This window comes from Sipha flava, unplaced genomic scaffold (genome assembly GCF_003268045.1).
Source record: "Sipha flava isolate LNK unplaced genomic scaffold, YSA_version1 367_pilon_pilon, whole genome shotgun sequence".
NCBI lineage: Eukaryota > Metazoa > Arthropoda > Insecta > Hemiptera > Aphididae > Sipha > Sipha flava.
The window spans coordinates 48,113-63,875 of NW_020273073.1; the positions used below are offsets into that span (position 1 = coordinate 48,113).

General features: G+C 31.4%; 3 protein-coding genes across 3 annotated transcripts; all 3 read right to left on the bottom strand.

Moving 5' to 3' along the window:
• Window positions 1-9,874: 9,874 nt before the first annotated feature.
• On the bottom strand, window positions 9,875-10,198 carry LOC112687836 (ATP-dependent DNA helicase pif1-like). Its single transcript, XM_025560784.1, has one exon. The coding sequence runs from the start codon at window positions 10,196-10,198 to the stop codon at window positions 9,875-9,877; it is 324 nt and encodes a 107-aa protein (XP_025416569.1).
• A 36-nt stretch (window positions 10,199-10,234) lies between these two features.
• On the bottom strand, window positions 10,235-10,687 carry LOC112687838. The gene has a single exon (XM_025560785.1). The coding sequence runs from the start codon at window positions 10,685-10,687 to the stop codon at window positions 10,235-10,237; it is 453 nt and encodes a 150-aa protein (XP_025416570.1).
• A 201-nt stretch (window positions 10,688-10,888) lies between these two features.
• Window positions 10,889-11,285, bottom strand: LOC112687839. Its single transcript, XM_025560786.1, has 2 exons — window positions 11,076-11,285; window positions 10,889-10,996 (listed from the first exon to the last, which is right to left on the bottom strand). The coding sequence occupies exons 1-2, from the start codon at window positions 11,283-11,285 to the stop codon at window positions 10,889-10,891; spliced, it is 318 nt and encodes a 105-aa protein (XP_025416571.1).
• Between the last annotated feature and the right edge of the window lie 4,478 nt (window positions 11,286-15,763).

Here is a 15,763-nt window from a genome sequence, read left to right on the forward strand (position 1 = left end):
TAAATAATATAATTATCAAAACCTAATTCAGGATCATAAATATCCGGATTAAGCCAAGTTTCAGTTAAGATTATAAATACAAAATTATTACTGGCTACATTACATTTAAGGGTTGACAATTTGGTTCTTAGACCACGACAATTTTGGTAGTAACCAGTAAGAGTAGATTGAGTATTAACAGGAGGAATATTTACATCGCATTTATTTTTTTTATGCTTATTAATAAATTCAAAACAGTAATCAATAGTGGAAGAAGCTTGGCAACACATGTAGCATGAAGGATCGGCGTTAAGAGATGAATGTTGGCAGTCATTTGAAATAAATGGAGAATCTGCTAGTCAGTTACTTTTCATGACACCAGCAGAGGTTGCATTAGTCTTGGAAACAAACCTATTAGTAACTGGAGCAATAGAAGGTGTCCCGTTTCTGTATTTTACCATAATATTGGATTCACCGTTCTTTTTACGTTCCTCAAGTTCAGTATAAACACGACGTATATGTTTTCTTTCCAATAGTGTATGATCACGAACAACAGCAATAGAAATAGAATTAGCTTTAGCATTACGCTTACCAATATTGAAATCATTAATAAAAGTAGAAGCAAGCTCTTTAGAAGGGAAAATGACTTTTAACGGCCTAACTTTATTGCTGCCTAAACCACCGAGCCTAAATAATTTGAGATCAGGAGGAAGAGATAACGATAATAGTTGAGCAGTATCCGATAGGCTTTTTAAATCATCAGCTATTTTGGTATTAGCTAAAGAAGCCGTAGATTCAGGAAGTCCGTGTACAATTAAACTATATGAACATTTTTCCCGTTCTGTTAGCTCTTGCAAGAGCTGAGGCATAGAATCGCAGTCTAGTGAGGTAGAGTTGATTGGTTTATTTGATTCAAGACTAGTAACACGATTTTTAAGAGTAGCTAGATCTTCACGAAGAAGATTGTTTTCAGTCCTCAATTCAATAATTTGAGAAGACAACTGATCAACACTCATTTTAAGCTTACCGAATTCTTTATTCTGGGACGAAAGAAGAGCTTTACAATGTGATAAAGTCTCCTCTTGAGCTTTTTTGATATTAGACATTACCTTGTTGAATTCATCGGTCGAAAGCAGAGAAGAAGAAGAAGAATTTGGTGAGTTTAGAGACTTACCAGAGGCGGACGACGCAGATCTGGTCACAACTTTTTTTTCCGATAATTTTTGCCCGGTAGGATTCATAGTAAGAGCAATAATATGGTCAGTATTAGAAACTCCTTGAAAGAAGGTGATGCAACCTAAGATGCACTAAGATGTAGATATGAAGGTAGGCGCAGTTTAGTGACGTCACAGCAGAGGCGCAGCAGCAGCGGGCCGCATATTATGACAAGGCGGGCTGGGGGTTGAAGACCCCTGGCCTATAGTGCTGTGGACCACTTGCTTTTGGTAATTGATTGAAGAAGCTTACCGATAGTTTCTTGATATAGTTTTTGATGGTTGGTAATTTAAAATCTGTGTGCAGTGCATCGTTTCGAACAAACCATGGGGCATTTGAGATTACGCGTAGGACCTTAGATTGTAAGACTTGAATTTTGTTTATGTGAGTTGTAGCACATTGACCCCAGACCGGGACTGCATATAAAATTAGAGGACGAATGATTTGCTTGTATAAGCAAATTGAACTATATATTGTATATAACTATATAACTATATAATATTGAACTATATGACTAGACAGCTCAATTTGACCAGCAATTAATGCAAATTTATATTGCTTTCTACTGGTACCTATAGTATAACTATAAATTAATGAATAAAATTAAATTAAAATAAAGGAATAAAATATATATATTACATTATATTTTAATCTTTCAACAATCTAAACCATCAATTATGTAAGTGAATTTTTTTTTAATAAATAATAACTAGGGTTTAAATAATTTTATTTTATTTTAATGGCAATTGGTAGAATTTATATTATTAATTAAAGAATACAGTGAACTATATGACTAGACAGCTCAATTTGACCAGCAATTAATGCATATTCACATTTCTTGGTACTAGTATCATTTAAACAAACTAAACAATATATTATGTAAGTATGAATTTTTTTATAAAATAAATAATTTGATGTTTATCATAATTTTTGTTTATTTTGTAGGGAATTAATTTTGTTTTCTTTCAAATTTCAATTGCATTTAGTAGTACTAACTTTTAATTCAAATATCTATAAACAAGAAAGGATGAACAAATACAAACTGTTATTTTGGTTAGTCTCAGCATAGTAAATCTCACCTGATAACTTAATAAGTATGTAAACATTTTTTTTTTTTTTTTTTTGTATAAAATACATAAATTCTATAAATAATTTAATGTTTTTTTTTCAGTTGCATTTTAATAAAAAAAACAGTACAGCATCAAGACCAACTAACTACTTCTACATTTGTAAAAATTTTTGATAATCACATTAATAGTTAATCTTAATTGTATATTTAAATAATTAGGTTAAGTTATTGGTACATAAGGAATAGCATAGACAATATGATATCCAACATCCGAAACGGATAGAAACTCATAAAAGAAGATAAATTGGTACATACCATAAGTAAGGCTACAGAGATTTTATTAACCTAAACTGGCAAATTAAAATTGTTTTTAAAATAAGTGTGATTTTCATGCAATATTAAAAGATTATTAATTATAATAATTAAAAATTAACATAATTTCAAAAATAAATGTAAAAATGAATAATTTTTTGAAACACGCATAGCCCTAAAAATAAGTTGTAACTCATCAACCTAATATAGAAATATAAATTATATTAAATAAATACATAGTATTCATAGGCGGCTCTACGGGGTGTGCCGGGTGTGCCTTGACACACCCTAATGTAAATAATGTGTATAAGAAAATTGAATAACAGTCAAGAATATATGTACATACACATTAATTAAATTTTAGTTTTTTTCAAGTAATGCTGTACAAGGGCGTATTTGAGGGAGGGACGAAGGGGGCATTCGCCCCCCCCCCATGTCTCGTATATTTTTTGAATATAATACATTGATTTATTTAAATAATGTAATGTATAAATAATTAAAAATATAAACTACCAGTCTATCATTATAGTATGATAATACATTCAATAATATAATATATCAATTAGGTATTAATTTTTGTTTATCTTTTTATATCACAACATTTTTGGTTGTGGAACGAATAGTGGTATTATCTTCCACGGATATTGCTACGGTTATAGACTTTTACAACCATAACCGAGGTATTTATCAGATAATATAAAGTAATTTAAAGTAACAATTTTTTTACCACATATTTACTAGTTAGTTATTTTTTTATGCAAAAATACATGCATATTTTTGTATTTTATAGAGCTAGGATTCCCTAACTCAAATAACAATCATAATAACTCACAATATTTGTTTCGATATTCTTTAACTGGCAAATATTGGCAAAAAATATATTTTTGTAAATTGAAAACATGGTTAAGATCAAGAATAGGCCAGCATAGCCTAACAGGTTTGGCTATGCTACATGTGCATAGAAATATTGTATTCATTGATGAAACAATCAACAAATTTGCCAAAATGAAAAAAAGAAATTTGGAATTGTTATTTGACAACTTACCTATCTTATGTTTTCTTACTTAGATATTTGTTAAATTAGTTACCTATCCTAATTTTTTTTTTTTTTGTAGTTTTTAAAAAAATAATTAATAAGTACTATTACTACTATGATAATTTGTTGTTTTTTTATACAGGATTCAGACTGAAGGTACAATTTAAATATAAGAACTATTTGTGTTTTTATTATTAATACCCTTTTTATATGCAGTAGGTTTTAAATATATGTATTAAATAAATATTTAATTCAATTTAATTGAACGAACCCCCCCCCTCCCCCTTAAGTATGCCCCTGTAATGAAATGTAAATTATTTTTAAGTTTGTAATGAAAAAAAATTAGTTTCGCCCCCCCCCCCCATGGCCTCAACTCTAATACGCCCTTGATACTGCAAGTGTTCAGAATAAGTCTGAAATAATTATTACGTGTATTTTTTTACCAATGGTTATTTTACATCATTAACAAAGCTATTATTTTTAGAATTTAAATCATAACACGGTCTACACGTACGTGTTTATACGCTCTCCTTTATATTTTTAAAAAATGAGACATGGCACATTCAAATGTAACTCTGGGTCCGCCTATTGCCGTACATTAAAATTTGAAAATATTTTTATAATTTTTATAATTTATTCTTCAAGTAATAGTTCAACTTCTAATACTCAAACGCACCAAAGTCTATCAAATAACACACCACGAAAAGCTAAATTCGATAAATTACTAAGTATCCAAAAAAAAAGAATTTAATGATGTTCACAAAAATTTTCATTCACTAAAAAAACATTATTCTGACCAAGAAAAATACCCTTCAACATTAGAGTTTTTTTCAATAAATGTGTGACAATTTTCTCAATAAAGGTTTGCTCATTTTTTTTAAAGTCCAGTCCAAGCTAACATTGCAAGATTACAATGGGCATAGGATTTCTTATAAGACAAAACAATTTGCACTTATGATATATTTTTTGGCTCCTAAGTCTTATATCCGCTAATATAGACTTGCGGATCAATTATTAAATCAATAATATGTTTTAATAATTTAGTTGTTACTCTATCATAGCCAGCCGCAGTGTCATCTTTACAACTGTTTACATTTTTTAGAACTTCAGCACTCTCAATTCTTTCTAAAAATAATTTATCAAAACAAAATGTATTATTAACATTTAGATTTTCATTATTCACCACATTACTAAAATTCTCAACTAATTTTTTTCCTACGTTTATAAAATAATCGTTAAAAATATTAGATACTGTTTCAGTATCCATTACTGCATCAAACACTTGTCATTATTTACTACGTTTTCAATCTTTAATTTAGATTTAGAGCGCGTTTTTAGAGTTTGATTTAAAGCGCGTTATTTCATTAATTAGTTGCCATGTTACTTTTGGACTATGAAAGACACTTTTAAACTTTTTTTCATAAAAACTTATTTTTGCAAGTCTTAGAACACTTGTGTATTTATTTTTATATTTTTTATAATAGTTGGCTAATTTAACATTATTAGGATTTTTCTTACATTTTAATGAGAGAGCTTGTTTATGTCGTGTAGAACAAAGTAAACCAGCGGACATCCATTCTTTCAAACGTTTATTTTTACAACTTATCACTTTATTTACAGTTGATATATCAATTGCCTTACTAATTATATTTTGAAATGTATTAAAACACTCATTAACATTAGTTTTATTGTATATTACAGACCATTTCTCTGTTTGTAATAAGCATTTAATTTTATTATGATCAATCATAGAAACCGTATTATTTTTAGTTTTTAAAGTACCTATTGATTATTGTTATAGAAACACAGATGGAAAAGTGGTCACTTATATCCGTTTGCATACACCAGAATTTACTAATTTAATTATGTGCTCATTAATGTTAATAAATATATGATCCAAACATGCGTGTTTACGACCAATAGGAAATCTGGTATTAATGTTTATAAATGACGCAAAACCACTCACAGATAATAAATCTAGGTTTTGAATTCTAGTTTTTACTGTTGGGTTTGATAATTTTCCCAGTAGCACTAAATTGAACAAATATTTAAACGGTAATAAGTCGCAAACGGATTACTGAAATTAAATTCTGTAAACGTTAAAATTATTATTTTCAGTATGTTTTTTTGTTATCGAAAATAGGTATTGCCATTTGAAAATCGAAAGTTGATAGTGTCTTATCAAATAAGGGAGGAAGTTAAAATTATCAAAATTATAACAGTGTAAAATAGTAAAACCTAGAAAGTTTAAAAAAAAATTATTTCAAAATTCCTAATACTTCCCGAGATATTAACTGGTTCACGATAAAAAAAATCACTCTGTACATCGGAGGAAAAATTGTTCACAATCTGTTCTAGTTGGAAAAACGTTAAATATTTTTATTTTTTTATTTATTTTTTTTTTAAAGCGAATGGTTCGCGATCACTATATAATTCGTTTAATACTATATCATCGTATATAGCGTATATGGCTAGCTTACACTGCGGTTATGTAGTTTTACCGGCTACTCGTTCAATGTTATTATTGAAAGCTGTTTATTTTCGTGTCAAGAACGTCGTAAAGAAATTTAGGTACGCGTTGCAGATTTGTAAACAATGTGTGTATGAAATCACCATAAGCGTTCTTAAATACGGCTTGGAGCCATCTGGTGAGACGCCGTTTCCGGACGTACCCGTGTGCGACTGTATATGTACATCGAAAAGAGAGTTTGTAATGAGCACCGAAATAATGATGTATTGTAATCATGGTCGTTGCCCAAATTAGTACAAATGATAGGTACCTCTTCGATACACAGCGCCTTTCCTTTAATATAATAATCTGAAAGGGCACACCGATTGAATGATTTTTCAACTGAAAACTATAGAAATTATTTTTCCTGGATTATTTAAGAAATTTAAACTCAGGTTCTCATGTTATTAATTTTATTATATCTGTATTATGTAATGGTCGAGTGATGGCTTGGATCTGGTTTATTTATCGAGCAAGTATATTTTATGTTTCACCAGGAAAATATAATCACGAAGTACAAAATTGATGGTAATTGTTCTCGCCGATCACCGTGTTCGACTTCAGAAGTTTAAAAATACCTTGGTCGTGATGATTTTTTTGAATGAATATGGATTTTAATTTAATATTATCGTATAATGAGCTAAAGAGAGTTTGTGTTTTGTTGAATATAAGTATCAATGTGTTTTAGAAGTGAAATCAACCGGCAACCATGTGGTGGTGCTACATAAATACTCGTACATATTATGCAACGATAACAACTAGTGGTGTAAAAACTTAACATGAAACAATAAACGAAGACAAAATTAATAAATAATTATATTTTATAATTAGTTGCAGGGACTGGAACCTTACCTAAAAGAACCAGTTTTGGAACCGGAACCTTACCGAAACCCTAATTTAAATTAATTTTAAAACCGGAACCCCACCGGAATCTTTATTTGTATTTATTTAAAAATCGAAACCTCACTGGAACCGAAAATTTTTGGAAAATGTCTTTTACGGTTAATTTCAGTATTGTTTTTAATTGCATTATTTTTATTTATATCTGTCATTTATAGGTAGTAAGAACTAATGAAATACGTAGATCTATTATTATTATTATTATCGAGATTAATAATATTCATAAATAATCATGCAAGTACTTTAGAGTTTAGACATGTTATTAAACTATAAAAGTATACAATAATTCTATGTAACAACTGATAATAATGTAATACTGTAATAGGAATTGCAACAAAATTAATCATTATTTACTACATATTAATATCTATGATTTTTCAGTTCCCATAATAACGAGAAATTCTAAAAGTATGTTTATAAATAACTTTTTTGTAAGCATGTTATGATTGTGACTATCGTTATCTGATGTACAGCATGCCTGAGCGGTAAACACTAAACACATTTTATTGTTATTCATTATGATGTATAATTTATGATAAGATAGATATCATCAAATATTTACAGGTCTTTTTATAAGTACCAACATTAAAATAATTTATCAACGTATTACATAAAATCTTTACATTTCAAGTTTTCTTATCTTAAATATTATTACTTTTAATATATTTATTTTATGGATAAATCATCAATAAATATTAAAAGATTTTTAACTGTTAGCATTATTATTAATTATTCTAAAATGTTTTAATATTCACAGATTATTATAAAGTAAAGCACATATTTATAATTATTGTATATCTATGAGGTAAAGTAATCAGATTAAAATCTTATTAAAGTGAAACAGACCTTTCAATGTACTATCTAATGAAACCACCGACCACAAATCTCTAACCTTAAAAATATATAGAAGTGTATATTTAAAAATTTAAATACTGAATAATGATATAATAAGTTTTAATTCACAAATCAATGTTTAAACAATAAAAAAACATGAAAATGATTTTTGAAACAGAGTAGTCGTGAGGGTGATGAGTACAGTTTTAATAAATTAGTTCTAAGTACACTTAAGTAATGGTAGGATATCTGGTTGAAAATTGGTATTAACCGCCATAATTGACACTAATTAACACTAGTTATATTTTTAAAAGAATTGAAACAGAACCAAATATTTCTCACATTAGTATAATATCAAACTTGAAACTAATATTTTATTTTTTAAAAACCAAAAATAAACCGATACCTAAATTTTAATAACAAAAACCGAAATTTTAGTTTTTTTTTAAAAACCGAAAATAAACCGAAACCCACATTTTATTTATTTTAGAATTGTCATCAAAACCGAAACCTATTTTTTTTTTCTAGGAACCGTACCGGAACTGGAACCGTAAAATTCATCAAGGTTTCGGTCCCTGGTTAGTTGTGCTTTTTTGTGCAACACCAGCTTTGTAATAAAATATGCTCTTTAAATCGGATGTTTTCCAGGTAGAAAAATGAAAAATGTGCTCTTTTTGTCTGAGCTGGTAGTTATATTAAAATTAAAAACGCATTTCAACCATATTAATCTACTAATCGTAAATACTCTTGAGATATCGTAGATACATTTTTGCAGTAACCCCGACAAGCAAAGCTTGTGTATTGGGAGCAGTGTTATTCAAATAAAATTAATTGAAGTACATATAACTGTATATAATTAAATGTATTAGAAATAATTATATTCAATTTCGAATAACCATTCGGTATCAAGAGATATGGTTGAAATAGAGACAAAGGGATCAAAACAAAATATTAAATCATAATAATATCGAAAAAATGGGGTTTAGTAAGTTCTCACACGAAACATAGCAGATAAGCGAGTACATATGTAAGTTCCTTCACGAAAAAACATACACCCGTACGTAAGTTCCCATACGAAAAAAAATTATACCGAACACAAGCTTCCATTTAATTTAATCTAGTTCATATATTATATATGGTATAAAATAAATAATAATAGAAAAAAATACTGTGTTATTATTTTTATGTTTAGTTAAGAAATAAAATCGAAGGTAAATTATCCGTCAGTTAATAATTTATGTGAAGCTCAACGAAAAATATACCAATATGTAGGTAGTTTCCCACGTGGCGATAAAATTTAATGCATTACATTCTATCTAGAATTATCTTTATTAGATACATATTGGCATATAGTATGGACAGTTCATTTTATTGATTGCAGTACTCATCCATTACTAACAGAGTTAACATTTAAACAGTTTATATAAAAAATTTTCAATTTATAAAAATAGACGTAATTATTTCTTACATGTTTAATGATAAGGTTTAATCAAACGTGTAAAATTCAGAAAGATATGTATTTAACTTTGTCGCCACGTATGAAACGTTATACGTGTTTGTATTTTTGTCTGTTGCGTGTAACCGCTTACCCGGGTTTAAAGTGGCAAAAATGGGCAGGGGCGACTTTAATCCTCTCTCAAATTTCAATCATTCTCAGCAGTCTATAAAGTGATTACTAGGTTATAAATTATAAATAGATATATATATTATATATATATATAACTAGCTGAACCCATGTACTTCGTAGCCCATATATAGAATTCGCCCGTGTGCAGTTAATGCTTTCTCTAAATGCAATTCTTAAATCAGATGTTTATTATTTACCTTCTTTCTTTTTTCGATTTTAGCAACAAACGAATATAATACTATAAACGACGTACATTTTCAAACGAAAATAATAGCACGTAGGTTGTACAGTTAAAATTAGTTTTATAATAACTAATAGCCGACTCCTGTGCGCTTCGCAGCACCAACACAAAAATGCAATAAAAATCATTTCTTTTTTCTAAATTCTTTATTATTAATCCAACACATTTGTGTAAACAATATTCTTTGTTTGTCCATTTGGGGCATACACAAATAAACAATTTGGAGTACCAACTCTTGAACAGGCCACGTATAATTGCCCGTGCGAAAAACACGGTTCCTCCAAATCCAAACCGCATACTTGGAGCGTTTGTCCTTGTGCCTTATTGATGGACATAGCGAATGATAGGCGCACGGGGAATTGCAACCGTTTGAATTCAAATGGCATATCTGTTGGTATCAGAGGAATACGTGGGATGAGTACAAATCCCCCCTTCGCTTTGCCAGTCAATATTGTGGCTTCGATTAAATTCGGCATCAATCTTTTTACAGCTAATCTTGTGCCATTGCACAGTTATGGTGCAGTCAAATTCCGTAGTAAAATAATTGATGAGCCGACCTTCAAATTCAAGAAATGCGGCGGTATACCGGGTGGTTCTAACGAATTCAAAAATTCAACTGGATAGTTGACTGCATCATCTTCATTCAATGCGCTATCAATAGATTTGTATGATATAACTGCACCAGGCAATTTTTCTTGGATGAGATAATTGATAGCATTGACTTGCACATTTTTTGGTGCCAGAATTGCGCATTCACTCAACCAATTGTGATTCCTGTGATTCTGGATAATATTTGGAAACACTCGTTCAATCAATTCTTCTTTTGATTGGAGAATTGTACAAAAATTGTTTGGCAAACTAATTAAATCGTTTGTGTTATCGATTTGAACTTTGCCATTTCTGATTTCCAACAATTGCTTCGAAAACCGATCTGCAGATTGATCATTCTGCAACTGAACACGCATATTTATGTTTAGCGTCAATTTTCGCACATATCTCCACATGAAAGAAGACTTTAGGCACGCATTGATCTCATCTGCCGGTGTTGAGCGTGGAATTACGGGAAGTTATTGCCTAAAATCACCTGACAATAATATCAACGCACCACCAAAAATGTTTTGATTGCCACGCAGATCTTGCATTGTGCGGTGTATTGCTTCAAGTGATTATTTGTGTGTCATTGTACATTCATCCAATAAAATAATTGCTGTTTGCTGCAAAACTTTCGCCATCGCAGAATTTCTTGATATATTGCACGTGGGATTCTCAATCACCTGTAATACATTACAAATAATTACATCTCAATTAATGCAAATGCATTTCAAGCCAATCGATCAATGAATATAAACAAACCTGCACATTTAATGGTAATTTTAATGCAGAGTGGGCTGTTCGTCCTCCATCCAACAGAGTAGCAGCTATTCCAGACGAAGCAAGTGCCAATGCAATTTTCTCTTGCACTCGAATGTTTTCCAAAATGAGTGATATTACAAATGTTTTACCCGTACTACCGGGCGCATCCAAAAAGTACAATCCACCGGCTTCATTTTGTACTGCTTGCATGATGGTATCGTACACATTTTTTTGTTGGTCATTTAATTTGAGAACATTTAAATTTACAAATGTTTGCAATTCATATCATACTGTTGTTCTCGTCGCAATTCTCGATCGAAAAAATCATGCATTGGACGATTGGGTGAAATCATACCTAATTGTTCCAATGCTTTATTAGCGATCGTAAAGCACATATCTTCAATCGCTATTAATGCCTCATTATACATTTCCAATTTTATGATCAAATCAGAGTTTCCTGTGTGATAGCGCATTCGAATCAAAAAGTCTTCTGTCATAAAATCTCGATATTTATTCCACAATTCAATCGGATTCGATGGGAAACATGTTGATATTATTATGGCATACAGCATACGTATTTGATGTGGAAATGAAACGATCGATGCATCTTGAAGTGATGAATCCCAACATGCATAATTTTCCAGTAAACCCAAATGCTCACATGCTTCACGATACGTAGCACATAAATGACCATTAACGGTTCGCAAATTTTCAAATGAACGCGGCCCCACAACATTCACTAACAACAGCCGTAAATAATAACATTCTACCATATTTGGATGAACTGTGTATAGTCTTCTCATAGTTTCTGCATAGAAAAGACCTGGATGGCCAACAACTGCTGTTCCATTTTTACGCCGTTGCCATGTTTTTTGTGCAGTCCAAGTGTAATAATGCGTTACATCTGAATACAGCAAAGTTCTGGCAAATTCATCACGTGCGCACAATTGAAAAAATGTGGCTAATGTTGTTGCTGGTGGACGTGCCACTCTCTCTTGAACATTTTCATTGGTAAAATATACACCTTGGCCATTTTTAAAATGAACTGCCAAATGAACAACAGCAGGAAACCGTTCATGCATCGGATATGAATAAATTCTCCAAAGAGCCTCATTAGTGCTGATGTAGCGGCCTATTTGATATTGAGCAATTTCATCATGACTATTGTCAGCAGCTACTCCGAAAACAGCCATATCACTGCCTTTGTTGACATACTTGCAAATGTATTTGATCGATTTGACCGAATTGCAATACTCAACGTTAATGCGTGCCTTAAATATTTTCGACAATAGTGGTGAGTATGGAACTACCAAACGATTATCAACTTCGATGTCTTGATTTTGCATTCTAATCGTTACCGTATGGCCATTATCTTCCGTAGACCGACGTCGGTACAACGGTACCAAATACTCACAATTTGATAATCAAATCAATCAGCGCTTTCAATTTCTGTCGAAATACACGTGCTGTTATATCGTGGCGGTATGTTGGTGTCTGACCTTCAAACAAATTGGTTTTTATGTCATCCCACTGTGGATTGCATGTGAATGTTATGAAGAGGTCAGGGCGGCCGTATTTGCGAACGTACGACATTGCATCTTGTGTATATTGATGCATGTGACGCGGACTGCCAATATAAGTCGCTGGTAATATTGTTAAACGTTCAATATTATTGAAATCGCCATCATTCACTATTGCATCTTGTAAGTGTATGTACTCTTCCGATCGCAATGCCGCTTGATTGAATCTAAGGTAATTGAGACGTTCTGATTCAATCTTCGCATACATGTCCACAGCATATTGATGGAATAGTTTGCCACGCCTCAAAATGAAGTTGTCTTCTTGTAGACAAACCATGAATCTGTATGAGTAATAGTTCATCGCACTAACTGTCTTGCCTGGTATGTCGCGACCTGTAATAAATACAATGATAGAAAATTTAAATGTCTGATTGTTTTAAAATGAATACATTTTCAATTCATATGAATATGTTACCGGTTCGTGGATCTATCATTGGTATATTGATATGATAGCCGTCGTCACCTTTCCAGTGCAATAATGGATACTGTAATGCATCATAGCTGCGATGAAGCTGTGATACACGCTGCAATTGCTCATTTCTTCGGTTTAGCACAATATCGCGAGATAGAAACTGCTCTCCAACAATTACAATGGCCACTTCATCAATGGTTGGTGCATTGAAGCGTCTTGCATGCTCTCCAAAAGGCGTCTTGTCGGCTCTTATTACTATCTTATGATTATCGGATGGCATAAGATCAAGAGCGGTTTTGAACAATTGAACTAATTCATTGTGTTGATGGAAAAAAATTTGCAGGTCCAAAATAATTTGACGCTTTGCACTTGGAGCAATTGCACAACGCCGATTCAATTCATCATTGCTATTCCCAACAAAATAAATTTGCAAAAATTGAGGTTCAGTGTCAGGGAATGGCAATAATGAACCAGCTCTATGATAAATCTGGCCTTGAATCTGTAACATATGAGAAATACAATTTGATATTGGATCAGAATTCGTGAAAATATCAAAATAATTGCTGGTCAGGTTGCATTTTTCGAAATATATTTCGTATGAAATAATTACCTTAAACGTCGGCATAAAAGTGTCTCTTATAACTTTTGTCGCACCAAAAGAAGTCATTTGAAATGGCGTATTATATTCTTGAATGTGGGACAAAAAATGCTTGGCCGTTGGTGATGTTCCAAAAATTAATGAGTGCAGTGGATTAGGTGGAGATTCGAATGCTGGCAATTTCACTTTGCCATTAGTACAACACATGCCAGCTGTTTCACCTGGAAATTTGGCTGCAGCACAATGTATACATCTCACCGTCATTCCACCAATAAGACCATGTTCACTGTAATCCATTTCACTGCTGTAATGAAATGCAGCAAATTCCATGGCTTGTGCACGACGCGAAATTCGTGACGTTCGTCTTGATGCTGGATTTACTGACGGACCTGCAGATGTAGTTCGATGTTCATTTCGTAAATGTTGAACAGCATTTCGTTGTTATTGCTGGAAAAACCCTAAAAATAGCCCTTTTTGACCCGGTCGATAACTGCACAATTGAAAATGAATTATTAAATAAAACTATTAAAAAACTATTAAAAAACTATAAAAAAAACTATTTAAAAACTATTAATTTTATTTTTGGTAGTAAATGACGGTTATTGCATAAATATTAAACAAAAAAAGATCCCGCAACAGGTGTCAAAACAAATAAGAATGTTAGTTCGAAAAATTATTATGCATATCGGTTGATGATTAAACGAGATCAAGACAAAATTATTCTACGATATCATGAGCTTCGTCAACAATTCATGGTCGAAATGTATGTAAAGACAGAGAGCGAACGATTTTGATACTTGCGATTTAATCAAAAAAAGCTGCGTGCAGAAGATTCTCAAAACAATTGTTAGATATTGTGGAGATGGGAAAGTTACTACAGATAAAACGGAATGTATAAAATTACCGACCGATTTCTGCACAATCATTTATTCGCAAGATGCTCTCATTGACTAGATATTTTCCAATGTACACAGACAATACATAAATCATGAGTGGCTGGCAGAAAGGGCAATTTTAGTAGTAAAAAATGTGGACGTCAACGAATTGAGTCTCAAGATAAACATTTATTACCAGGAGACATGGTGTCATACAAATCTATAGATATAGTTTGCTATGCTACTGAAGCTGTAAATTATCTAACAGAGTTTTTAAACTCATTGGACTTGCCAGGCATGCCACCGCATAATTTACAATTGAAGGTTTGTTCTTAGGTTATTTTGCTTCATAATTTGACCTACCACGGTTGTACAACGACACGCGATAAGTTGTTAAAAAATTAATGAAAAATGTTATCGAAGCCATAATTTTAAATGGCAAATTCCGAGGTGAAAATATATTATTACCGCGAATCTCTATTATACCCACAGATGTGCCAATACAATTTAAACGCTTTAAATTTCCAATTAGATTGGCATTTGCAATGACTATCAATAAGTTTCAAAGCCAAACAATGTCTGTAGCTTAGATTTGAGCACATCATATTTTTCACACGGATAATTATACGTGGTGTGCTCTCGAGCCATCCAGTTTGTGTTTGCGAAAGATGGGATTACAAAAAATATTGTACACTCTGTTGCATTAAGGGATAGATATTGTTTTTTACTTATATTGTCATAATTAGCGATATATATTATTTTAATGGATCAATTTTAATAAATTATTAAAAAAATAAATGTTTGATGTTTTTTCATTTTTATATTTCGTTACCATTCATAGCACGCCATATATCTTCCTTACATTCTTATCCTTACCCACATTCTTACATGCCTATATTTAATTAGTTATTTTTTTCTAGCAAAATATTCTCTAGAAATAATTTATATGACAAAACAACGTTTGTCGGGTCAGCTAGTTTTTAATAATAGTCAGTTTTGTTTGTAGAACACTAACACATATCGACATAAACTAAACTGAAAAGCTAATTTTTCATTTTTTCTATTGTTCATGATCACTTTTAACAAACAGTTGAGAATTTTAGTAAAACTTTCGGAGAAAAATTGAAGGGGACGCTTTGTAAACGCTATGAGAGGTAGGTCTTGCGTCCCCCCCTCCACGTTGAGCCCGGGAACTCAACCCCTCCGCGCTCGGAAAAAAATAA